Source organism: Solanum dulcamara, chromosome 3 (genome assembly GCF_947179165.1).
Source record: "Solanum dulcamara chromosome 3, daSolDulc1.2, whole genome shotgun sequence".
Lineage (NCBI taxonomy): Eukaryota > Viridiplantae > Streptophyta > Magnoliopsida > Solanales > Solanaceae > Solanum > Solanum dulcamara.
Window position 1 is genome coordinate 82,020,003 of NC_077239.1, and position 26,876 is coordinate 82,046,878.

The following is a 26,876-nucleotide window of genomic DNA, read 5'->3' on the forward strand; positions in this document are numbered from 1 at the left end:
CAATTGCGTTTATCATATTGCTTTGTACTTCTTGCCGTATCTGACCTCTTTTTACGTTTTTATTGAGTCGAGCGTCTCTCAAAAACAGTCGTCCTATATTGATATGAGTCAGGTCTGCATACACTCTACTGCTAAAACTCCATTAATGGAGGTTCTCAAAGCTCCATTAATGGAGAAAGAGGAGACGAACCAGAGGTGAAGGAGAGAGTTCAGAGTTTAGAGAGAAGTAGAAAGAGAAAGAAATATCTTCTTCTATTATTGTATCATTCTAACTACATGTATATATGCATATATAGTGTATTGTGTATATTTGTACACATACACATTCTAACAGTATTTGTAACTAATTCTGTTAACTAGTTAGTTAACTTCTAACAACAAACTAACTAATCTTGTTAGCTTAACTACCATTAGCTTGACTAACCATACCTTCTAGTCAACACTCTCCCTCAAGCTCATGGCTTAAACAAGTCCAGTACTCCTAGACCATTCAGCAGTAGTTGATGTTGGGCTTTGCCGAGACTCTTTGTGAATAGATCAGCTAGTTGATTTCCAGTGGGTGTGAATTCAGTCTTCAAGACTCCTTGACATATTTTTTCCCTTACAAAGTGACAATCTATGTCTATGTGTTTGGTTCTTTCATGGAATATTGGATTTGCAACAATTTGTATGGCTGATTTGCTGTCACAAATCATTCTGACTGGAAGTTCAATTTGAATGCCAAGTTCTTTGAATAGACCAATTAACCAAGTTACCTCAGCTGCACAATTTTCCATACTCCTGAATTCTGCTTCTGCTGAACTTCTGGATACTGTTTCTTGTTTCTTAGACTTCCAGGATATGAGACTTTTACCATATTTGATTACATATCCAGTAACTGATCTCCTGGTCTCTAAGCATGCACCCCAGTCTGAGTCACAATAGGCAAGGAGTTGTTCTGATGCTTCCGATGGCATGAATAGCCCAAGCCATGGAGCTTCTTTGATGTATCTGACTATTCTGAGTGCTGCATCCATATGTGATTCCTTGGGGCAATGCATATATTGACTCAGCTTCTGGACTGAAAATGCAAGATCAGGTCTGGTCATAGTAAGATATAGGAGTCTTCCTACTAGCCTTTGGTACCTGTTAGGATCCTTCAGAGCAGGGTCTTCATGTTCTCCTTTTGGAGCAACAGCTTCATCATATTTGACTGAGGTCAGTTTTAAATTTTGTTCAAGTGGTGTAGCTGCAGGCTTGGCTTCCCCTAGACCAGTTTCAGCTATCAGTTCCATTGCATATTTCCTTTGAGATAGATGTATGCCTTTGCTGGATCTGGCAACTTCAATCCCAAGGAAAAATTTAAGTTCTCCAAGGTCCTTCATCTTGAACTTCTTCTGCAGATCACTCCTTGTACAGTCTATCAGATGTTGTTCACTGCCAGTGAACAAAAGATCATCTACATACACTAGGACAATCACAATACCATCTTCAGTTTTTCTAGTAAACAGTGAGTAATCATAATGGCTCTGGATGAAGCCCAATTGTACCAAGGCTTCTGTCAATTTTAGGTTCCACTGTCTGGGAGCCTGCTTGAGGCCATAGAGTGACTTGTGGAGTTTGCATACCTTGCCTTGCTCCCCCTGTCTAGCAAAACCAGCAGGAACAGTCATATAGACATCCTCCAAGAGATCACCATTGAGAAAAGCATTGTGAACATCCATTTGATGAAGACACCAGCCTTTGGAAGCAGCCAAAGCAATGACAGACCTGACTGTAACCATTTTTGCAACAGGACTGAAGGTTTCACCATAGTCAAGCCCCTCTTGCTGGCTATACCCTTTGGCCACCAGCCTAGCCTTATATCTCTCAACTTCACCTGAAGCCTGATATTTGACTTTGTAGACCCACTTGCAGCCAATGGGTTTCTTACTAGGGGGCAGATCAACCACACTCCAAGTGTGATTATCTTGCAGGGCAGCAATCTCCAGTTCCATAGCCTGGATCCATTTAGGATCAAGTGAGGCTTCAGAGTAGGAGGTAGGTTCTCTTGTAGCTGAGTAGGCAGCCAGAGCATGAGCATAGTGGGGAGACAGATGGGTATAAGACACATGGTCAGATATTGGGTAAGAGGAGGAAGAGACACCATGATTGGCAGTGACAAAGTCTTGAAGCCATAAGGGAGGATGGGTTTGTCTAGATAACCTCCTAGGAGGTGGAGGTGAGGAAGGAGGAGCAGGAGCAGGAACAGGGCATGAGGAAGAAGGTGGCAAGGAGGGTAGTGGCATAGGTGGAGAGGCAATATGGGGAGAAGGGATAGTGACAATTGGGAACAAGGGATTAGAGGACACTTGTAAGTCTTTGAAGGGAAAGATATCCTCCTTGAACACTACATTTCTATTAACAAACATAGATTTGGAGTGCAGATCATAGAGGAGATAGCCCTTTTGGGATAGGGAGTAGCCCATCATGACTGAAGGAATAGCCCTGGGGGAAAATTTGTCTAAAATCTTGGGACAGGCTGCATAGCACAGGCACCCAAATGTTCTGATATAGGAGAGAGAAGGAGGTGAAGAGTGAAGCATTTCAAAAGGAGACTTATAGTGAAGGAGTTTTGAGGGAAGTCTGTTCAGAAGATACACAGCAGTAGTGATACACTCACCCCAAAACTTCAGAGGCACACTAGCTTGAAACCTGATTGCTCTAGCCATGTCTAGAATTGTTCTATGCTTTCTTTCAGCAACCCCATTTTGTTGAGGGGTGTAGACACATGAAATTTGATGAAGGACACCAAGAGTGGATAGTAGAGATTGAAAGTCATGGCTAAGGAACTCACTCTCATTGTCAGTTCTGAAGGTTTTAATAGTAGTAGAGAAAAAATTATGAACTTGTGCAAAGAACTTTCTCAGCACCACTATAGTATCAGCTTTGGAGAAAATAAGAAACAGCCAAGTAAATCTGGAAAAATCATCCACTAATGTCACAAAGTATTTCATACCAGAATGAGTAGGAACTCTGTAAGGGCCCCAAATATCACAATGAACTAACTCAAATATAGATGTAGAGACAGAGGAGCTAGTTGGGAAAGGCAGTTTAGTTTATTTAGCTAAGGGGCACACTGTGCAAGGTAAATTTACAGTAGTAAGAACTATATCGAGGCTAGATGACTTCTTTATTAAGTCTATAGGGGCATGGCCTAATCTTCTATGCCACAAAGATTCAGATTCAGCTTGACTTATTGAAGTGGAGGCAGTATGTGTTGAGTGTGCAGAGGAGAGAAAGGTTGAGCTGATGAGATTTTCTTTGAGGATGTAGAGACCTTGATCTTCTCTACCAATCCCCTTGACCAGTCCACTTGAGAGGTCCGGAAAAATACAGAAGTCAGGAAAGAAGGCTGCCATACATTGAAGTTCCTTGGTTAGTTTTGACACAGACAACAAGTTACACTTGAAGTCTGGAACAAACAACACATTACTAATACTTTGGGTACCAAGTACTTTTGTGCTCCCAGTGTGTGAGACTGATACTACATTACCAGTAGGGAGGTGAACTTCTTTTCTCTCAGGGTTAGGCACAGGTTGAACTGCATCAAGCACATCAAGACTAGCTGTCATATGATCTGTAGCTCCAGTATCTATTATCCAGTCCAAAGGCACATATTTGGATACTAAGGCAGATAAGGTACTACCTGCTGAGGCTGCTTTAGATACATTTTCCCCTGCATTCTCACTTCCTTTTGCCAGCATCTGAATGATTTGTTGATATTGATCTTGTGTGAAAAAAGTGGCAGTTGATAAAGTTGAAGGACTCAGAGAGAGCAGGCCATTGTTAGTCGATTGAGATACTTCAACTTGATTAGCATAAGAGCTCTGGCCTCCACCTTTCTTCTTTGATCTCCACCCCACAGGATAGCCTTTAACCTTGAAGCACTACTCTTTAGTGTGTCCCCTATATCCACACACTTCACATACAACTTTCTGAGTTCTCTGAACCTGTGGCTTGTATTGAGAGTCATAGTGACCTCTATTTGGATTACCATCACCACTTCCAAAGTTTCCATTCCCATGAGTATGTGCTTTCTGGCTGAACAGGGATGCACTTTCAATACTCCTGTGAAGAGTAGCCTCTGAATTGGTTAGGCTTCTCTGGCTCTAATGATCTAGAATGAGTGAGAAAGCTTTGTTTAGATTTGGGATAGGAGTTTGAAGTAGAATATGACCTCGAGCAGCTGAGTATGATTCATTCAACCCCATTAAGAACTGGAGTAACCTTTGATACTCACAGTGCTCCTTAAACTTTCTGGACTCATCACATGAACATCCTGGACAAGGCATGATGGAATCGAACTCGTTCCATAGACTTTTAAGTGTGGTGTAGTAATCTGTCACTGACATTGTTCCTTGATTTAGGCTGTGAATCTCTTTGTGAAGATGAAATATGTGTACTCCATTGATTTTATCAAATCTCTCTTTTAACTCAAACCATACTTTGTGAGCGTCTTCACTGTATACTACACTACTAAGTAGGTCTGACCTTACAGAGTTCATAATCCAGGACAATACTACTGCGTTGCATTTTTCCCAAATATCAAAGTATTCAGATGGAAATTTCGACTTAGGATATCTACCATCCACAAACCCTAACTTACTCTTACCTAGCAGTCCAATACGCATGTACCTACTCCATATTGCGTAGTTTTCTGAACCGATGAGCTGCACGGAGATCAGTGAGCTACTTGGAGTATCACTAGGTTGAAGATAGAGCGGATGGTTATGATCTATCACTGGAATGTTGAATCGAGCTGCCTCATTTGCATTTTGGTTGCTGGTTTCTATAGATCCAGCTTCAAATCCGGTTGTAATCACCATTTCCTTTATTTGTTTCGCCGCTGCCTTGCGATTCTAGTGCTCCTCGGCTTTGAATCTCAGCAGGAGTTTGTCGCACTTCGTAGATCGTCGTGCAAGCTCTGATACCATGCTAAAACTCCATTAATGGAGGTTCTCAGAGCTCCATTAATGGAGAAAGAGGAGACAAACCAGAGGTGAAGGAGAGAGTTCGGAGTTTAGAGAGAAGTAGAAAGAGAAAGAAATATCTTCTTCTATTATTGTATCATTCCAACTACATGTATATATGTATATATAGTGTATTGTGTATATTTGTACACATACACATTCTAACAGTATTTGTAACTAATTCTGTTAACTAGTTAGTTAACTTCTAACAACAAACTAACTAATCTTGTTAGCTTAACTACCATTAGCTTGACTAACCATACCTTCTAGTCAACATCTACCCTCTCCAGACCCCATATTGTAGAATTTCACTGGGTTGTTGTTGTTGTTGTAAATTATTATCGGTTGTTTATATTATATCTTTGTATTTACTTTATCTAATGTACCTATACCAAAGACATTTAGTGAAGCATTGGAACATCCATGGTGGAGAGATGCCATGATAGAATAGATGAATGCCTTACAAACCAACAACACTTCGAAATTGGTCCAGTTATGTAAGGGGAAATTTACTGTTGGAAATTGATGGATATATACAGTAAAGGTGGGTTCAGATGGAACAATTGATCGACTGAAAGCTTGCCTTGTTTCCAAAAGGTACACCCAAATTTATGGTCTTGATTATGGTGACATATTCTCTCCAATTGTCAAAATTGCATCTATCCGATTGCTTATCTCCTTGGCAGCAATGCATCAATAGCCGCTTCATCAACTAGATATTAAGAATATCTTTTTGTATGGCAAATTTACTGAGGAAGTTTATATGGAGCAACCTCCTATATTTGTTGCTCAGGGGGAGTCAGACTTAGTATGTCGTCTCAAACATTCTCTATATAGACTCAAACAATCTCCGAGAGCATGGTTTGGTAGATTTAGCTCTGTTGTCCAACAATTTGGGATGCCTAGAAGTAAAGCAGATCACTCTGTTTTCTGTCGGCATAATGGTCTAGAAAAGAATATTAAAGGTCACGCTGACATCGTTGGATATTCTGATGTGGATTGGGCAGGTTCTCTTTCGGATACTGTGTCATGATTAGAGGCAATTTAATCTCTTGGAAAACTAAAAAGCAAGATGTCATTGCCAGATCTAGTGCAAAAGCAAAATATCGAGTTATGAATTTTGCTACATGCGAGCTTATTTGGTTGAAACAGCTTCTTCATGAGTTGAAAAGTGTTAATTTCAACCAGATCAGGCTGCCCTCCATATTGCCTCAAATCTAATTTTTCATGAAAGAACGAAACACATAGAGGTGGATTGTCATTTCATTAGGCAGAAGATTGAGTTCGGATGCATTACCACCAGCTTTGTCGATTCAAATGACCAATTGACAGATATTCTTACTAAGTCCCTTAGAGGAACTCAGATTGAATATATTTGCAGCAAGCTTGCAGCATATGACATGCACGCTCCTGCTTGGCTGCTTGAAGGAGAGTGTTAAATATTATCAAAGAGTATTTCAGATATTAGATTGTGTGTACGATAGTAGTTAATATATTGTAGGTAAGTGTGTAAGATATAGTCAAATATGGTAGGTATTGTAAGTAAAAGGCAAATATGCTCTTAACCTTTTGTGTCTAATTTTGTGTATATATTCTATGTGTAATTTGTAATTTTGCAGTATGAAGTGAAATACACTTACAACATTAACAGTATGAAAATATAGTTTTTGTTTATGATAATTTGGGTCATCTTCTTTTACTTGTATATCATTGAAGTTGAGATAAATAAAACTCCAATTATCTTATCAATTAGTGAAAGATGGGAGCACTATTTTCATCCTTCCTTGCTTGATCATTTAATATATTTCTAAGTCAGATTTTATTTTTAAAGTGACAACCAATTTAATTTATGATTTGTTCTTATTAGTGATTTTTTTATAAAAAAAGGAGAGAAAACTGTGAAAGAATTGAAACTGAAATTCGTTAATATTAGCTAGATTTAACTTGCACACAGTAAAAATTGTTAGTGGACTTAGTAAGAAGGCTGAATTTTAATTTCATAAAATTTTACATTCAACTTCAGAAGATAAACCACAATGAAAATAAGAAATATGTATCACCATTGACTTAAACTGTAATTAACAATACAAAGCAAAGAATAAAGCGCTAGTAATAGAAGAGAAATAAGAGGGAACATTCAGAACGTGATTCCATCACATGATATTTATATATTGAAATTCCACATAATTCATAACTTATTGCTACTAAAATAAAACAGAAGAAGAAGTAAGGTTTATAATCAGATTGGTAATTAGCCTAATATTGAAATTAAACTTTTTTAGTTACAACAATATAGAAATAACAAAGGTAACATTATTTTCAACTGAAAATCAGTGAGTACTACATCATAGATAAAATTCATATAATCAAATCCAGTTTTATGATAATAATTAGGAAAAATATATGTAGAAAATGAATAACTATAAACAGAGAGGACACCCAACAAAAGTAATAGTAAAAGGAAAAAAAATTACTGTGACAACCTTGTCCGAGTCTTCTTCCTTTCATTTAATATGCTTGACAATTTTCTTCATGCAGCGTGATACATCTATCTTTGCCACTCATCAATCAACAAAGTCTACAAATTGGTTGTGTGTGTTGTAGATAGTAAGCAGGTATACCAAATGAAATGAATAACTTTTTTAACGAAGGAGAAGGATTTTTCCAATTGAAAATGATTTTTGGCAAAGTGTAATGTCCTAATTCTTGAGAAAAATTACTTTTCAATGAAAAATGATCATTTTTCCTTTTCCCATAGTTTTTTCATACTTTGTTTGTGATATGGGTATGGTTAACATGATTCCCGATGCGATCAAGTGGATTTTGGCATTTTGGGACCTTGAGTGGGAAATTTCATTGATAGGGTTGACTTTGGTCAACATATTGAGATTTGAGCATCCGATGAGAATTTTGTCAGTTCCATTATGTTCGAAACATCGAGGTTGGTCTAGTTGAGTATTGACTTAGAGCCATGTGTCCTTAGTTTTCGTTTTGGAAAAAAGGCTAAAAGTTGAATTTTAGGCCAAAATAAAGTTCGAGAGGATAATTTCGTCATAACGACATTTTTTTGAAAATCTAACGATTTCATTGAGTCCGAAATATCAAATTTAGTATGATTGCATATCCGGTTTATTATTATTGGACTCTAAATGAATTTTGAGGGTCCAATCGCAGACTTAAACGTTTCCCTCTTTTAAGTTTTTAGTTTTCTAGTGCAGAATTGTCTTTAGCGAACAATGTCCGCGAAAGCAAACCTCCACATTAGCAAACATTGTCCGCGAAAGCAAACCTCTGCTTTAGTGAACAAGGTCCGCGAAAGCGAACGTCCGCGAAAGCGACACCTTAGATGTATTTGTCCGAGTTTTAGGTCATTTCTTCATTTTCACTCGTTTGAAACTTTGGAAAAGACATTTAGAGTCAATCTTTTGAGTAATTTCGCTTGGGTAAGTTCATCTATCATCCTTAACTCATTTTTTATCAATATTATCTTCTTAAATCATTGAAAAACCAAGATTTCAAATGGAATTTTGGGGATTTTTCTTCTAAACTTTAAATTCGAATTTCATGGATTTCTAACTCGTTTCTTGCTAATTTTTCAATTTCAATTACTCTAGAGATCCAAATTCTCATTCCTAAACTCCCATTTCCTCATTTCACAAATCTCCCTAATCTCCGATCCACCTGAATTATCACCAAAACAGATCAACTGAACCTTTCAAGATCATTTTTTCCAGATCTCAATCTCCTAGATTCCTACCACAACAACTCCACCAACACCACCCCACCCCAAACAAACAAAAAGCAAATTTTGGAGCAAACCAATGATTTAGATCAAAACAATACAAGTACCACCACTAAAATTCAATACACAACACAAAAAATCAATTTTTGGAACAAACCCATGATTTAGATCAAACAATACAAACACCATCAATAAAGTTCAACACACACCACAAAAAAAAATTAGAACAAATTCATGATTTAGATCAAAGCAATACAAACACCATCAATAAAGTTCAACACACAACACAAAATCAAAAAACAAATATGGAACAAACCCATGATTTAGATCAAAGCAATACAAGTAACCCCCAACAAAATTCACCACTGAAAAAAAAAAGAAAAACCAATCTTGAAACAAACCCATGATTTAGATCAAGTACAATCTCTGTAGCTCAGTTGATTAGCTATCCTAACTTGTAATCCCCTCCTGCATTTCCCTACCCCAATCTTTAAACATAATGATTTAGATCAAAGCAATACAAGTAAGTCCAACAAAATTCAGCAAACACAAAAAAAAACAATCTTGGAACAAACCCATAATTTAGATCAAGTACAATCTTACTACCACCTGAGTGCTCGATTCCCCACCTCATAATTCCCTACCCCCAATCTTCAAACATAATGGGTTAGATCAAAGCAATACAAGTACCATCAATAAAATTCAACACACACAGACCACAAAAAAACCAAATTTTGGAACAAACCCATGATTTAGATCAAAGCAATACAACTAACCCCCAACAAAATTCAACACACACAAAAAAACCAATCTTGGAACAAACCCATGCTTTAGATTACTAGCTCACTTGATGAACTACCTGACAGCTCAATTCCCCACCTCACAATCCCCTCCCCCATTTCCCTATCCCCAATCTTCAAACAAAAAAAATACTTTAAATCAAAGAAATGCTCAAGTACCTGTAATAAGATTCATATCACAAGGAATAATACACTCATCATAACCAGTATCATCTTCTTCACTTGTTTCAGTAGGAAACCTAGTTCCATGTCCACTATAATGCACAAACAAACAATCCTCTGATTCAGCAGATCCAATAAAGCCTTACGTATGTTCCGACCAGTTGGTTGTATGTATGAATCATCAGTATTTATAAGAACAGTAATGTCTTCCTCAGAAATGAGTTTGATCTATAAATGAGAGGAATGACTTTTAAGATCGTTATTGTTAATACTTTCTATATACAACAACAACAACAACAACAACCCAGTGAAATCCCACAACATGGGGTCTGGGGAGGGTAGAATGTACGCAGACCTTACTCCTACCAAGGTAGGACGGCTGTTTCCTGGAGACCCTCGGCTCAGTAAAAGCATAAATGCATAAAAAATGTTAGATAAAAATAGAAAATTAAAAGCTTTATGAGAAAAACAACAAACAAATAACAAATAGATAACAAATAAATACAAATAAATAAAGACTAATAACAAATAACGATTAAATAAATAATGAAAGCGTCACAGGTAAAATTGAGTAATCAAAGCATAGAAAGTAATAAATAATAACAGAAATAACAGAAATCAGAAGTCAAAGCGCAAGAGATCGTAATGCACTACTACACCTATGAATAGAGAAGAATAACGAGACTATGAACTAGACTTCTACCCTAATGTGGGTCCTCCACACCCTCCTATCTAAGGTCATGTCCTCCGTAAGCTGTAACTGCGCCATGTCCTGTCTAATCACCTCTCCCCAATACTTCTTCGGCCTACCCCTACCTCTTCTGTAACCATCCATGGCCAGCCTCTCACACCTCCGCACTGGCGCATCTGTGTCTCTCCTCTTCACATGTCCATACCATCTCAGTCGTATTTCCCGCATCTTGTCTTCCACCGAGGCCACTCCTACCTTGTCCCTAATAGCCTCATTTCTAATCCTGTCGCTCCTGGTGTGCCCACACATCCATCTCAGCATTCTCATCTCAGCAACTTTCATCTTTTGAATGTGAGAAGTCTTAACTGGCCAACACTCCGCCCCATACAGCATAGCCGGTCTAACCACCACTTTGTAGAACTTTCCCTTAAGTTTTGGGTGCACATTCTTGTCACATAGCACTCCGGAAGCGAGCCTCCATTTCATCCACCCTACCCCAATACGATGTGTGACATCATCGTCAATCTCCCCGCTGCCTTGCATGATAGACCCAAGATACTTGCAACTACTTCTCTTTTGGATGGCCTGAGCACCAAGCCTAACTTCAACGTCAACCTCCTGAGGTGTCTCACTGAACTTGCACTCTAAGTACTCTGTCTTTGTCCTACTCAACTTAAACCCTTTAGACTCCAAGGTATGTCTCCAATCCTCCAGCTTAGCGTTAACTCCGCGGCGAGTCTCATCGATCAGGACTATGTCATCCGCAAAAAGCATACACTATGGCACCGCACCTTGAATTTGTCGCGTCAATCCATCTATCACCAAGGCAAATAAAAAAGGACTAAGAGCTGATCCTTGATGCAACCCCATCACCACTGGGAAGTGCTCTGAGTCCCCTCCTACTGTCCTTACCCTGGTTTTGGCTCCCTCGTACATGTCCTTGATCACCCTAATGTATGCCATAGGTACACCTTTAGCCTTCAAACATGTCCATAGTATTTCTCTTGGGACTTTATCATAAGCCTTTTCTAGGTCGATGAATACCATATGCAAGTCCCTCTTCCTCTCCCTATGCTGCTCCACCAGTCTCCTCATAAGATGGATGGCTTCTGTAGTTGAGCGTCCCGGCATAAATCCAAACTGGTTCTCTGAAATAGACACGTCTCTCCTCACCCTCATCTCTACCACTCTTTCCCACAGTTTCATAGTATGGCTTAGTAGCTTAATACCTCTATAGTTGTTGCAACTCTGGATATCCCCTTTGTTTTTGTATAGAGGGATCATTATGCTCGACCTCCATTCTTCGGGCATCGTTGCCGTTTTAAAGATGACATTGTTAATACTTTCTATATATTACTAATAAATATGTTTATATTAGGTTTGAAATTCTGGAGAAGAGAAATGTATTTCCCTTGGATCAATTTAAATGATATTGTTTAATCGGATATAAAGTTTAAGAAGTAAAGGAGATTTTATTATGTTCATCAAAGCATCCTTATTAGGATTACCATCGTGTTTACTATTAGTTGATTTTTATTTCGTAATAAAATATTAGGTGAAATCTAATAAGGATAAACATGGATGATGTCATTAAATAGTTACTCCCTCCGCCCCTATTTACTTGTCAAATATTTCTTAATTTGATTTTTTTTTACTTGTCAATTTTGACAAATCAAGAAAGGATAATTTTTCCTTCTTATTATATCCTCAATTTATTAACATTGAGTTAATGTCTTTGATAATATAATAGTAAATATGTTTAAAACTCTATCAATTAATAGAGGTAAAATGGTAAACTCACTATATTAATTATTATTTTCTTAATAGGTGTGTCAAGGCAAAATTTGATAAGTAAAAAAATGGAGGAAATATAAAATAAGAAAATGTGACATTCTATTTGGCACGAACTAAAAAAGAAAGGGTGACACATGAATTGAGACAAAAAAGTACTATTTTTTGTAAATTCATTTAAATAGTGGATTATTTCAATCAAAAAAATTCTTTAAACACTAATCTTTATTGCATCTTTATGTATGGGTAAAGATATTTTTTTCTTTTTACTACTAGTATTGTCTATTGATTAGGAGTTTAAAGCAATTTAGTAAAAGTTAAGTTTTGTCTAAGCAAGAGTTATAGATCATGTTATAAATTAAAACTGTGACAGGTGTTTAATATATCTCATAGTGTATAAGTTGTTCTCAAATTTCTTATAAATTTTATCTATAAGATTAAAATTATAAAATATCTCATAAATCAGACACAATAAAGTAGAATAATGTGTTTTCCATAAAGCATATATTATGATTCTAAAAGTCTCTAAACTACTTCCTCTATTCCATATTAATTGAATTTTAAAGATAATACACACATATTAAGAAAAACATTCAAGGATACAATTAGAACCATATTAACCTGCAACGAATCTTTTATTGGAGTATAACTGTTGACTAAGGAGTTAGTTAGGCAAGCTTCCATGGTTAGTTTGTGGTTAGTTAAACTAACTAAGTTTGTTAGGAAGTTGTTAGAAGATAGTTAGAAGTAGTTAGTGGAGCACTTATACTTAATACTCCATAAGTACACATATTATACATGTATCAAATAATAAGAAAATGAAATGAAGTACTGGTTTTTCTTCTCCCTTCTTTCTTCCTTCTCTCTCTTCCTTTCCTCTCTTCTTTCTCTTCTCTTCTCTTCAATGCCTGCTCACTTTCAACCTCCATCAATGGAGTTTTAACATGGTATCAGAGCCAGCACTGTGTCCTGCAGTGTAGTGCACTTGATTGCTGAGATTCGAAGCCAAGAAGTAGTAAAATCGATAGTCAGCAGCTAAGAAGAAAAGCAAGTCTCGAAGCTGTGAAACAATGTCTATTACAGCTGAGTTTGAAGATGGATCTATGGAAACCAGCAACCTAAACACAAATACTGTTATATCGGAAAAAGACAGTTTTAAAATTAATTTTAACTTTTTAGAGAAAAAATCAATTTTAGAAAAAAGAAGTCGCCACTTAATTTTTTAAAGTAATTAAGAAAACTTAATTTAAAAGACCCTAACAGATTTAAGTCTTAAAAATTCAGAGAAAAAGGTATGAGGTTCTTATTTCCACTTTGAGAAAGGTGTTAAGCATTCAAAGTGGCCGCTAACGCGCGGTTATCCGATGATTTGAAAAATTATTTGACTAACTTTTGAAAATATTAATTTAAAATGAAATGAAGACTTTAAAATTATTTTTTTTAGAAAAAATGATTAAACTTAAACATTGAAAATAATATAGATGTATATAAAAAAAAGTAAAAGTTTATCAAATAATTAAGTAAGGTAGAAAATCATTTAAAGAGTAAAATTAGCATGAATTGGTTTATCTTTAGGAGAATCTAATTAAGTTAAGACAAATTAAAATTAATATATAAGAAAGTACAACTAACATAAGTAAATAAATTATTACAACTCGAATCAATATAAATACAATAAATAGCACATGAAAATACGACCCAACACTTAGTTTCTGTACGCCTAGACTAAGCTATTGGGTTGTCTGCATTTTGTCTTAAGCACAATTCCCCTATATACTATATATCAGACTGTATATAGTATATATACAGTGTATACAATATTATTTCTATATATCAAACTGCATGCACACTGTATATCAGTATATACGACACTGCTTCCCACCTGTATTCTGTGTATACAACCTAATATCAATATTCAAATCATGCATGTTACCTTTCTTTCCATGTATCAATTTTTTCCAGCAATTCGAACAAGATGATGGGAGACTCAAAACTCAATGATATGCAACGATGGGGTCCAAAGATAGACTCAAATTCTTATCACATGCACCAAAATAAAATTACAGAACATTTACTTATTTTAAGCTAAACCAAGGAACATATCACGATATTTTCAATTATCAAATTGGTGAGTATCCTAGAAGTGACTAACAACATGCATATATGTGGACAAAGGAAAGGAAAGAAGAAATATATTCAAGTAACTAAAGAACACGAATTTAATATATACGTTATACTAGCTCAAATTTTAAAGAAAGAATTAAATCAATTAGGCCATGAAAATTTTAATTAAATAATAACTTTAAGCATATTTTTTGTTATCTAAATCATGTTAAAAGAAGAAATTAAAAAAACATAAAAATCTATATTGTCAAAGGAAACTATTTAGAAAAATAATGAACAAAACTAAGATCTTTCATGAAATAATCCTAACACATGATAGTTAACTAATTCTAATACATGTTAACTATAAAAAATTTCTATCATTAATCTAATTATTCTTAATACATGCTAACTAAAAAAAACAAGACTACGAATTAACTAAATATAAAACATCAAAATAATTAAATAAAATAAAGCCGAGAAAGATCTTACCTCTTTTTGGGTTGATGGAACTCCAATCCACAAAAAAAAAGATTAAAAATTTAGATTCGAACCTTCGTGAGTTCGACGTTATAAGAACACTGTTCTTAGCCTAAATTTTGACTTCAATCTCCTATTTTCCTTGAAAAAAAATATAGATTGAAAGGTAGAAATTTTCACAACTTTTAGGTTGGGGACAAGAGTTCAAAAATCCTAGCCAAGTTAAGAAAATTTCTAACTTTGGGGTGGCTAAAGAACCTCTCACTTCTTCCCTCTTCTTAATAAGAATATGAGCCTTTATATAGGCTCCAAAAACTTCAAATTTTTTTGCAATTTTCGATGTGGGGTATTGTTTTTTTTTTTAGAAAAAACAAAAATTTTCACAAACGCAAACTATAATTAAACTAACCTAACTAACATTATATTTAGTTAAAAATAAAATTTTTTTGAGATAATTTTTGAATAACTACATAAATAATAATCAAAGATATAGTTTATAGAAATATTTATATTATACTAAAATTTATATATAAAAAAATAGTAATCAAAGATAATTTTTGAATAACTACATAAAATTTTTATAAAAGCTAATTATTTCAAAAAAATGTTTAAAATTCAAAGAAACTCGATAGCTAATTTGCGTTATGGAGGGTCAAAATTGAGTGTCAACAAACACCACCGCTGAAGCAGTACGTTTCAGTGCTCCGGTGATAGATCACAATCATCCCATTTACCTTCAACCTAATGACACTCTAGGAAGCTCTCTAATCTCTTTGCAACTCACCGGATCAGAGAACTATGCAATCTGGAGTAGATCCATGCACATTGGACTACTAGGTAAGAGTAAACTAGGGTTTGTTGATGGTAGATTTCCTAAATCAAAATTTAGCCCCGAGTATTTTGATATTTGGGAAAAATGCAACGCTGTTGTTTTATCCTAGATTATGAATGTTGTGAGGCCAGGCCTGCTTAGTAGTATAGTGTATAGTGATGATACTCACAAAGTGTGGTGTTATTTAAAGGAGAGGTTTGACAAGATTAGTGGTGCACATGTGTTTCATCTTCATAAGGAGATTCATAGCCTAAGCCAGGAAACTCTGTTAGTGACTGATTACTACACTACACTTAAGAGTCTATGGAATGAGTTCGACTCCATCATGCCTTGTCCAGGATGCTCCTGTGATGAATCTAGGAAATTCAAAGAACACTGTGAGTATCAAAGACTACTTCAGTTTCTAATGGGATTGAATGAGTCCTACTCAGCTGCTAGAAGTCAAATTCTGCTTCAGACTACTACTCCTAATCTAAACAAAGCCTTCTCACTCATCTTAGATCATGAAAGTCAGAGATATCTATTCATACAAGTTCTGATACTTCTCTTCATAGGGCTATTGAAAGTACAACTCTATTCAGTCAGAAAACTTATACTTATAGGAGTGGTAATTCTCGACATCAACAAGGATATGGTGATGGTCATCCAAATAGAGGACATTATGACTCTCAATACAAGTCACAGTCATAGAAGCCTCAGAAAGTTGTGTGTGGATACAAGGGACATACTAAAGAGCAATGCTTCAAAGTTAAAGGTTATCCTATTGGGTGGAGATCAACGAAGAAAGGTGGAGGCACCATCTCCTATGCCAATCAAGTTGAAGTCTCTCAACCTGCTGATAATGCTACTTTGACTCTGAATCCTCCAACTCTAGCAACTTTCTTCACACAAGATCAGTATCAGTTGATCATTCAAATGCTGGCAAAAGGAAGTGAAAATTAAGGAGAGCACTCAGCCAAAGCAGCCACTGCAGGTAGTACCTTGTCTGCTTTAGTCTCCAAATATGTGCCTATGAACTGGATAGTTGACACTGGAGCCACAAACTATATGACATCTAGACTTGATGTGCTTAAAACTATTCAAACAGTGCCCAACTCTGAGATGAGAAAAGTTCACCTGCCTACTGGTAATGTGGTATCAGTCTCACATACTGGAAGAACAAAAGTATTTGATGGCCAAAGTATTAATAATGTGTTGTTTGTTCCAGATTTGAAGTGTAACTTGTTGTCTGTGTCACAACTTACCAAAGAGCTTCATTGCATGGCAGCCTTCTTTCCTGATTTTTGTATTTTTCAGGATCTCTCCACTGGACTGGTCAGGGGGATTGGTAGAGAAGATCAAGGTCTCTACATCCTTAAGGAAGGTTTCACTACCTCAGCTCCAGTTTCTCCTCATTCAGCACATTCAACCAATAGCTCTTCCTCTTCATCAAGTCCATTTGAGATAATCTCCTTGTGGCATAGAAGACTAGGACATGCCTCCATAGATATAATAAATAGGTCTATGGCCTTCATAATGTACATACTACTGAGCATTTACCTTGTACTGTCTGTCCCTTAGCTAAACAAACCAAGATGTCTTTTCCTATTAGCTGTCATGCCTCTAAGTCTGTGTTTGAACTGGTTCACTATGATAGATGGGGTCCTTACAGAGTACCAACTCATTCTGGAATGAAGTACTTTGTTACTATAGTAGATGACTTCTCTAGATTCACTTGGTTGTTTCTTATCACATCTAAAGTTGATACTATAGTTGTACTGAAAAAGTTCTTTTCACAAGTTCATAATTTCTTTTCTACCACTGTATAAACCTTCAGGACTGACAATGTAAGTGAGTTTCTTAATCATGATGTTCAATCTCTTTTGTTTACTCTTGGCATTCTTCATTAGAGTATATGTATTTATACACCTCAGCAAAATGGTGTTGCTGAAAGGAAACATAGAACCATCCTAAACATGGCTAGAGCTCTCAGATTTCAAGCCAGTGTTCCTTTGAAATTCTGGGGTGAATCTGTCGCCACAACTGTTTATCTTATTAATAGACTCCCTTCCAAAGTGCTTCATTACAAGTCTCTCTTTGAAAGGCTATACTCTTCACCTCCTACACTCTCACATATAAGAACCTTTGGGTGTCTATGCTATGTTGCATGTTCAAAGTTCTTGGGCAAGTTCTCCCCTAGAGCTATCTATGCAGTCCTACTTGGGTACTCTCTATCACAAAAGGGCTACCTCTTATATGATTTACATTTCAAGGCTCTGTTTGTCAACAAAAATGTGGTGTTGTTTTTCCATTCAAAGACATGCAAACCTCCCCTGATCCTATTTTCCCTGTTCTCACTCTCTCTACACAAGCTGTTCATTCTTTTCATGTGTCAGATTCCCCTCCTCCTATGGTACCACAGTCCTCCTCTCTCACTACATCTACTCTACATATCCTCGGTCCAGACTTATCTCCCCTCTCAGATCTTCCTCTTGCATCTCAGCCTGATATGCCTCATCCTCCTCCTAGAAATTCCTCTAGACATTAAACCTCCCTTATGGCTTCAGGATTTTATCACTGCCTATCACAACACTTCCCTCTCCTTTCTCATATCTGATCATCTGTCCTATGCTCATTTGTCCCCTTCACATGTTCATGCCTTAGCTGCCTACTGATTCATTACTGAGACCACTTCCTACTCTATAGCCTCTCTTGATCCTCAATGGGTTTAGGCAATGGAACTTGAGATTACATCCCTACAGGATAATCATACTTGGAGTGTGGTGGACTTAACTCCTGACAAACACCTCATTGGCTGCAAGTGGGGCTATAAGGTAAAGTACAAGGCCTCAGGAGAAGTAGAAAGATTTAAGGCAAGGCTTGTGGCCAAAGGATACAACCAACAAGAAGGTTTAGACTACAGTGAGAACTTTAGTCCTGTTGCCAAAATGGTCACTGTTAGATTCATTGTTGCCCTGGTTGCTTCTAAAGGCTGGTGCATTCATCAAATAGATGTTCACAATGCATTCCTCAATGGTAATCTCTTGGAAGAGGTGTACATGACTATTCCTACTGGTTTTTGCAAGACAGTGAGAGCATGGTAAAGTATGCAAACTCCACAAGTCCCTCTATGGCCTCAAACAAGCTCCTAGGCAATGAAACTTGAAATTAACAGAAGCCCTGGTACAACTAGGCTTTATTCAGAGCCACTATGACTACTCATTATTCACTAGACAAGTTGAATGTGACATAGTTATTGTATTGGTCTATGTAGATGATCTCTTATTCATTGGCAAAAGGCAACCACTTATAGATTGCACCAGAAAAGACCTGCAGAAACAATTCAAGATGAAGGATCTAGGAGAACTTAAATTCTTTCTAGGAATTGAAGTTGCTAGATCTAGTCAAGGTATACATTTGTCTGAGTTAATAGCTGAAGCTGGTCTAGGGGGAGCTAAACCTGCAGGTACACCACTTGAACAAAATTTGAAGCTAATATCTGTAAAGTTTGATGAATATGTTTCTCCAAAAATAAAATATACAGATCATGTGCTGAAGGACCCTGACAGATATCAGAGGCTAGTTGGAAGACTTCTCTATCTTACAATGACCAGACCTGACCTTACATTCTCAGTTCAGAAGTTGAGTCAATATATGCATTGTCCCAAGGAGTCACACATGGATGCAACACTCAGGGTGGTAAGATACATTAAAGAAGCTCTAGGCCTTGGACTCTTCATGCCAGCAGTGACTTCAAATCAACTCCTTGATTACTGTGACTCAGACTGGGGAGCATGTCTAGAGACAACGAGATCTGTCACTGGATATTTAATCAAATTTGGTAGAGTTCCCATCTCTTGAAAGTCTAAGAAACAAGAGACAGTCTCCAGAAGTTCGGCAGAGACTGAATTCAGGAGCATTGGCAAACTGTGCAGCTGAGGTAACTTGGCTGATTGGCTTATTTAGAGAGCTTGGTATTTAAGTTGATCTTCCAGTTAGAATAGTGTGTGACAGCAAGTTGGCAATACAAATTGCAGCAAATCCAATCATCCATGAAAGGACCAAACACATAAACATAAATTGTCATTTTGTAAGGGAAAAGATCTGTCAAGGAATTCTGAAAACTGAATTTACCCACACTGAAGATCAGATTGTTGATCTACTCATAAAGAGCCTTGACAAGGCACAATATCAATTACTCCTAAGTGTCTTAGGAGTCATGGATTTGTTTAAACCATGAGCTTGAGGGGGAGTGTTGACTAAGGAGTTAGTTAGGCAAGCTACCATGATTAGTTAAACTAACTAAGTTTGTTAGGAAGTTGTTAGAAGATAGTTAGAAGTAATTAGTGGAGAACTTATACTTAATACTCCATAAGTACACATATTATATATGTATCAAATAATAAGAAAATGAAATGAAGTAGTGATTTTTCTTCTCTCTTCTTTCTCTTTTCTCTCTCTTCCTTTCCTCTCTTCTCTTCTCTTCAATGCCTGCTCACTTTCAACCTCCATCAATGGAGTTTTAACAATAACTTTGTAAATATTGTAGTTTAACTCCTAGCAAATTATAAAACTTCATTAATGCAAAGGGTAAATATAGAAAAGTTTCAAATATTTCTTTGAACTTTGAATAATTCAACTATTTTGAATAATAAAAACAACAACAACCACCCAGTGAAATCCCACAACGTGGGATCTAGGGAGGGTAGAGTGTACGCAGACCTTACTCCTACCAAGGTAGGACAACTATTTTCGAGAGACCCTCGACTCAAAAAAGCATAAAAAGGGGTTACATAAGGTTAAGAAATTCAAAGCGATATAAGAAAATAAATAGCGAAAGCGTTACAGATAAAATAGAGTAATTAAAGTACAGAAAATAATAAATAATAACAGAAATACCATAAATGAGAGCACAAGAAATTGTACTGTGCTAATGCGCCTACGAATATGGAAGAATTACGAGACTATGTACTAGCCTTCTACCCTAATATGAGTCTTCCACACCCTCCTATCTAAGGTCATGTCCTCGGTAAGCTGTAATTGCGTCATGTCATGTCTAATCACCTCTCCCCAATACTTCTTCGGCCTACCCCTACCTATTTTAAATAATAAAATAAAATAAAAAAATCAGTTAATATGAAATAGATGTAGTATGATCTTGCCTATTAAGATAGAAATTGTGTTACTCATAGGGGAAAAATTGTAATTATGAAGTCTATGAGTTTTGTTTTGTCTTTTACATAAGAGTTGTACAGTATCACACGAGTAAAGTCTTTGGGCTAAAATTTGTTGATGAATAGCAAAAACATACCACATTACACGCTTTCATATTATTTTTTTTAAAAATAAATAAAGGCACTGCATATTCCCCAAAGGAGAAAAGTACTACTACTAGTTTTCCTCCAAGTGAATTTGTTTAAGAGAATTATTGATTTTTTTTTTAATTTTTGATTTATATATATATTTTCTAGGTGATAATTTTAAGTGAGTTAATTGATCATATTTATAATTTTATTTTAAATTATTTATATTTTCAAGAATAGTTTAAAAATAATTAAAAGGACAAAAAGTGAAAAATGGTGTTCATCAATGTGGTGTTTTGAGATATTCTGATATTTTGTATTATAAACGATGAATTGCTCATTTGGTAAGTCATAAAAATTGGAGAAATTTTGATATAGTATTCACAACCTGTGGATTTTCATATTTATGAAAAAAATATACCTAAAGAAATTTAAATTACATGTCCTACCCAATACCCCAACAATAAAATCCCTTAATTATATGCTAAGCAAATATCAAAGAAGTACATAGTTTAAGTATGAGACTAGCAAATTAGATATAATTTTGGAAGATTTTTCTAAGAAATCATTTAGTATAAAATATAAGGTATAATAATAATTTTCAAAATAATTTATTCTCAACCAAAGGCTAAAGGATAAGCCACCTAAATCTACAATTCATATTTTGTTAGGTGTAAGAATTATTAGAAAGAGAAACTCTTCTTCTTTCAAACTTCATTTCATTTCAATAAACTTTTTCTACAATATTAATTATATCTGTTTTGCTCCTTTTTATGATTGGATCAGAAATTGAAGATACAGAGTTAACTAACCGTAAGTTATCTTCTTCATGAATTACTTTTTTCCCGCTAGATACAGAGTTAGAGAGTTGATTTCTCAAATAATCCATTCAACTAATAGTTAGTTTGTCAGAAAATTGAAAACGAGAAGAAAAGTGATATTTTTAAGATAATTACTATTAGTTAAGGGATAATATAACTTTTCCGAAGCCTTAACATAGCTTCAAACACTAGATATTGAAAGACATGAACCTAATTCCAAGAGTTGGTGAACTTGCAGGATTTTTTCTACAGAAGATGGCTGAAAATGAAATTGAGGAAACATTAGATCAGCTAAGAAGGATAAAGAGTGGATGTAATATGGATAGCTTCGACATTTGGCTAATTACGGAACTTGAAATGGTGCTAAGGGTTTTTAGAACCTGTATAAAGTATCATGTTCTTTTGCCTGATTCCTTAGTCAAACTCACAAAGAATGCCGAAGGGACTGTGCAAATGCTTCTCGAGGTATTTGATGGGATTCCAGATGAATGTAAAACTAACCTTAACCTGGAAAGGCTAGAATCACATTTGTTGGAATTCTTTGAAGGTAATACTAGTTTAAGTTACAATTATGAGTTGAGTGATTTTGATCTGTCAGAATATATGGATTGCCTCGGAAAGAATCTAAATGATGTACTGATGATGTGCCTGGAAAAGAATAGGTCTGAAGGAGACCTTGAAAGACACGGATTTATTAAGAAACTGAAAATTGTTCAAAAGAAAATGAGATTTTTGAGATACTTATATGCCACAGAGATAAATGGTTACGTCGACCATGAGAAGCTGAAATGTTTGGAGACTCGAATTCAATTCATGGCTGACAAAGTGGGACAACTTTGTCTTACTATATCAGTTTACGTTGTTGCTGATAAGGCTGAGTATGACATAAGTGAGTGTGATAGATTGAATAAACCTCCATATCTATTATGCTTGATTAAGCTAGTGGAGCTGGAAATGAAGAAGATTTTTCTCACTGAACTAAAGGCTTCAAAATTTACTCAATCAAGAACTTTCAAGGACAAGAAGTTACCAAAAGGATTTTCACATCATCTCCACAGTCTGCTGGTGTATCTCAGAAACAAAAAGCTCGAGAACTTTCCTAATAATGTCTCTGCTCAAAATATTGATGTGGCAATAGAGTTCTGGTTGTTTTTCCTTGATGCTGATGTGTCAAATCATGTTATTAATGGTAACTGGTTGAATGAACTTATGGAAAAGGTTGGAGCTATAGTGGGTGATGTTCTATATGTAATTCAAAAGCTTCTTCCTAGCTCTATAAACAAAGATGCTACTAGCAAAATAAGTCTCTGCTCGATACAGATATTGGAGAAAACTAAAGATCTGAAGGCACAAGTTGAGACTTACTACAAATCCTTAAAATTTATTCCATCTCAGTTCCCCACCTTTGGTGGATTGAGCTTTCTGGATTCTCTTTTAAGGAAACTGAATGAGATGTCGAAATCTAAATCTGGTTTAGATTTCCTGATGAAACCTCTTTTAGGGAATTTCAAGAAAGAGCTATCATCTCTTACATCCATTTTAGAGAAGGAGCTGTCATCTTTATCATCCATTTTCAGAGATGTCACAAAGGTGCACCATGAACATAAAATTCTTAAAGATCTTCAGAAACGTACCATCAATTTGGCATATGAAGCTGAGGTTGCCATTGACTCTATTCTTGCTCAGTATAATGCTTTTTTGCATATTTTTTGCTCACTTCCTACAATCTTAAAAGAAATCAAGCAAATTAATGTGGAGGTGACTGAGATGTGGTCGGTGGATGTTGCTCTTAAGCCTCACTATGTGGTAGCGCCATCTAAACATCTGCCAACTCAACATAGCAATCCAGTGACTGATGAGGAGATAGTGGGTTTTGGGAATGACACAGAAAAAATGATTCAGTATCTGATTAGAGGTACAAATGAGCTAGACGTCGTCCCAATTGTAGGCATGGGGGGACAAGGGAAAACGACAATTGCTAGAAAGGTGTACAATAGTCACAACATAGTTTCTCATTTTGATGTTCGAGCATGGTGCATCGTTTCGCAAACATATAATCGGAGAGAGCTATTACAAAATATTTTTAATCAAGTTACCGGTTCCAACGACAATGGAGATAAGGATGACATTCTTGCCGACATGTTGAGGAAAAGACTAATGGGAAAGAGATATCTCATTGTATTGGATGATATGTGGGATTGTATGGCATGGGATGACTTAAGGCTTTCTTTTCCAGATGTTGGAAATAGAAGCAGAATAGTAGTAACAACTCGACTTGAGGAAGTGGGTAAGCAAGTCAAGTACCATACTGATCCTTATTCTCTTCCCTTCCTCACAACAGAAGAGAGTTGCCAATTGTTGCAGAAAAAAGTGTTTCAAAAGGAAGATTGCCCGCCGGAACTACAAGATGTGAGTCACAAAGTTGCAGAAAAATGCAAAGGATTGCCTCTAGTGGTTGTCTTGGTAGCTGGAATAATCAAAAAAAGGAAAATGGAAGAATCTTGGTGGAATGAGGTGAAAGATGCTTTATTTGACTATCTTGATCGTGAGTCGGAAGAATATAGTCGGGCGACTATGCAGTTGAGTTTTGATAACTTACCCGATTGTTTAAAGCCTTGTCTTCTTTATATGGGGATGTTTCCGGAGGATGAAAGAATTCCAGTGTCTATATTGATAAGTCTATGGACTGCGGAAGACTTCGTGGAGAACATTGAATCTGCTGAAGATTACTTGATGGATCTCATCAGCAGTAACGTGGTAATGGTTTCAAAGAGAGAATATGACGGAAAAGTCAAATACTGTCAGGTTCATGATGTAGTGCTTCACTTTTGCTTGGCGAAGAGTAGAGAAGAAAAGTTTATGGTGGCAGTGAAGGGGCATGCTAGCCAGTTTCAACCTTTGGAGTGGAAGGGAAGTCGAGTGAGCTTCAGTTTCAGTAAAGAGCTTTCCAAGCTTGCATCTCTGGGCTCCAAAACGCCAAAACCTTTCCACCAACCCTTAAGGTCACTGATAACGGCCAATCGTGGAGAATCTATTGATAGGTTTGTCCTCTGTCAGACAAGTGAATTGCGACTTCTTAAGGTCTTGGATTTGAGTTCTCATTCTGTGAAGACTTTGTCGTCAGCTACATTCAAACCACTAATTCTCCTGAAGTACCTCGCAGTTCTTACAGATGTATTCTATTTTCATCCAGAATCACATCTGCCCCATCTAGAAACTTTAATTGCGGAGAATTCCTTTAAGGTACTATTACCAGCGTCTTTTTGGGAAATGGAAAAATTAACGCATGTTGAGATTTATGATGCTGGTTTTGAGGATAAGCATGGGATGGTTGAAGGATCCTCTAAATTGGAAAATTTGAGGATATTAAGGGAGCTTAGAGTTCCAGTTGATAGGGTGGATGTGTTATTAAGGAGGTGTCCTAATCTTCAACAACTTGCCATTGATATTTGGAACAATTCTGCCGAGCCTGTTTGTCTCAAATGGGATCGTCTTACCCAGCTTCAAACACTTCGCCTTTCCTTTGAGAGTCCCATAGTTTTATCAGTGTTACAGTTGCCTTCAAATTTAAAGAAGTTGGTACTATTAGGGCGTCAACTAGAAAGTGCCATTCCCTTCATTGCGGGACTACCAAGACTGGAGTATCTCAAATTAGGATATATGGATTCAGAAGAGTGGTGCCTTGGAGGTATTACGTTCCATAAACTTAAGATGTTGAAACTGGTGCGGTTAGGTATCTCAAGGTGGGATGCCTCGGAGGAATCCTTTCCCCTGCTTGAAACACTTGTTATAAAATCGTGTATAAAACTCAAGGAGATCCCCCTTAGCTTTGCAGATATTCCAACACTGAAACAGATTAAGTTGATTTGGTGCGACAACAAATCTCTGGAGGCTTCAGTTGTGAGAATTAAGGAAGAAGCCGAAGCGACTGAAGGAAATGACCGTATTGATATCACTATCAATTAGTAAGTAGAAACAAACTCGTATGTTCTGTTTTTGAGTATCAACGTTCATCTAATATGTTCAATGCAGGATAGGCAAGGACGGATAAGGCGGCTGTGAATCAATTTCAAACTCAAACTCATGAGGATTTGTTTGAATTTTACAACTGCAGCAAAAGCAGAGACAGTCTATCGTGCGGCTTGTTTGTAACATTAGTACCGATTGCTAAGGAAATCTTTCGCTGACTTTGAGGACCATTTTTCATAACAGTGAGCTAGTAATGGTATATTCATGTGGCGAGATGAGTATGCGCCTCATGTCTATTGTACATTCTGCTTTTTGATCTGTCAAAATGAACTGTCTATTGTATAACCTGTTTTCCATACAGCATATATTATGATTCTAAAAGTCTATAAACTATGATTGGGCAAAAATTCATATAACATTTTTGTAACACCCCAACTTTTTTTTCACTAAGATTCGGACCATACTTCATGTACGTATAAGATCAAACTCGAAGACTTCAAATTGTATATATGATCTATGATTGATTCATAAGTATTTAAAATATATTAGATGTGATTTAGGGTCATAAGGGATCCCAAAAATCAAGTCAAGTCCAAAGAATTTCTTTCGGCTAAGTTTCTGAATGAGTTAGTATAAGGATCAACTTAAAATGACCATATCTCCTAAAATATAACGAACTGGGTGTCCCATAACCTATCAAATTAAAGTTCTTTGAGTCTTCTTTCCAACACCACCAAGATTGTATTTTTACGAGTTTGGAGTCAAAAAGTTATGCTTGGTCGAACAGAGAGGACCTGCAGCGAATTTTAGCCGATTTTCCAGATTTTGTAGGGATATTTTGGTAAAATTACTTAATATCTATATACACAACTGAACGCGTTTTGGATCATAATTTCAGTCTTTTGCCTCTCCAAACAACCCAAATCTTCATCCTCTTCTCTCTCAAATTATCTCCAATAAAATCCTCTCAAACTCAAGGATTCAAGGATTCAAGTTTTCCTTTGAAGACCTAACATCAAGGTTTCTTCAAAATCTACACTAAAGTATGTAAGACTACTAAAAATCTGGATTAAATTCACCATGTGCCCTATATCTTCTTTGAGATTGAATTTTCATAAGAATTGGTTTTCTTGATAGATTTATGTCCTAATGAGTTCATACATGTATTAACTTGATTTTGTTATGTTGATATTGATAAGTTGAGAAATTGAT

General features: G+C 36.2%; 1 protein-coding gene across 2 annotated transcripts; it reads left to right on the forward strand.

Annotated features, from left to right (window-relative positions):
• The first annotated feature begins 21,595 nt into the window (after positions 1-21,595).
• Positions 21,596-26,086, forward strand: LOC129883374 (putative late blight resistance protein homolog R1A-3). Of its 2 annotated transcripts, none has more exons than XM_055958027.1 (3): positions 21,596-21,687; positions 21,934-25,660; positions 25,728-26,086. In XM_055958027.1, coding segments are annotated over exons 1-3 (3,768 nt in total). In that variant the 5' UTR covers positions 21,596-21,647; the 3' UTR covers positions 25,729-26,086. The 2 variants fall into 2 exon arrangements, with proteins under 2 accessions (XP_055814002.1, XP_055814003.1); XM_055958028.1 differs by having other exon boundaries at positions 25,733-26,086.
• The last annotated feature ends 790 nt before the right edge of the window (positions 26,087-26,876 follow it).

Coding starts and splice junctions, on each gene's coding strand:
- LOC129883374 (XM_055958027.1), top strand. CDS start 21,648: ATGATTGGATCAGAAATTGAAGATACAGAGTTAACTAACC. Junction 21,688..21,933: donor AGATACAGAGTTAACTAACC/GTAAGTTATCTT, acceptor GTGAACTTGCAG/GATTTTTTCTACAGAAGATG.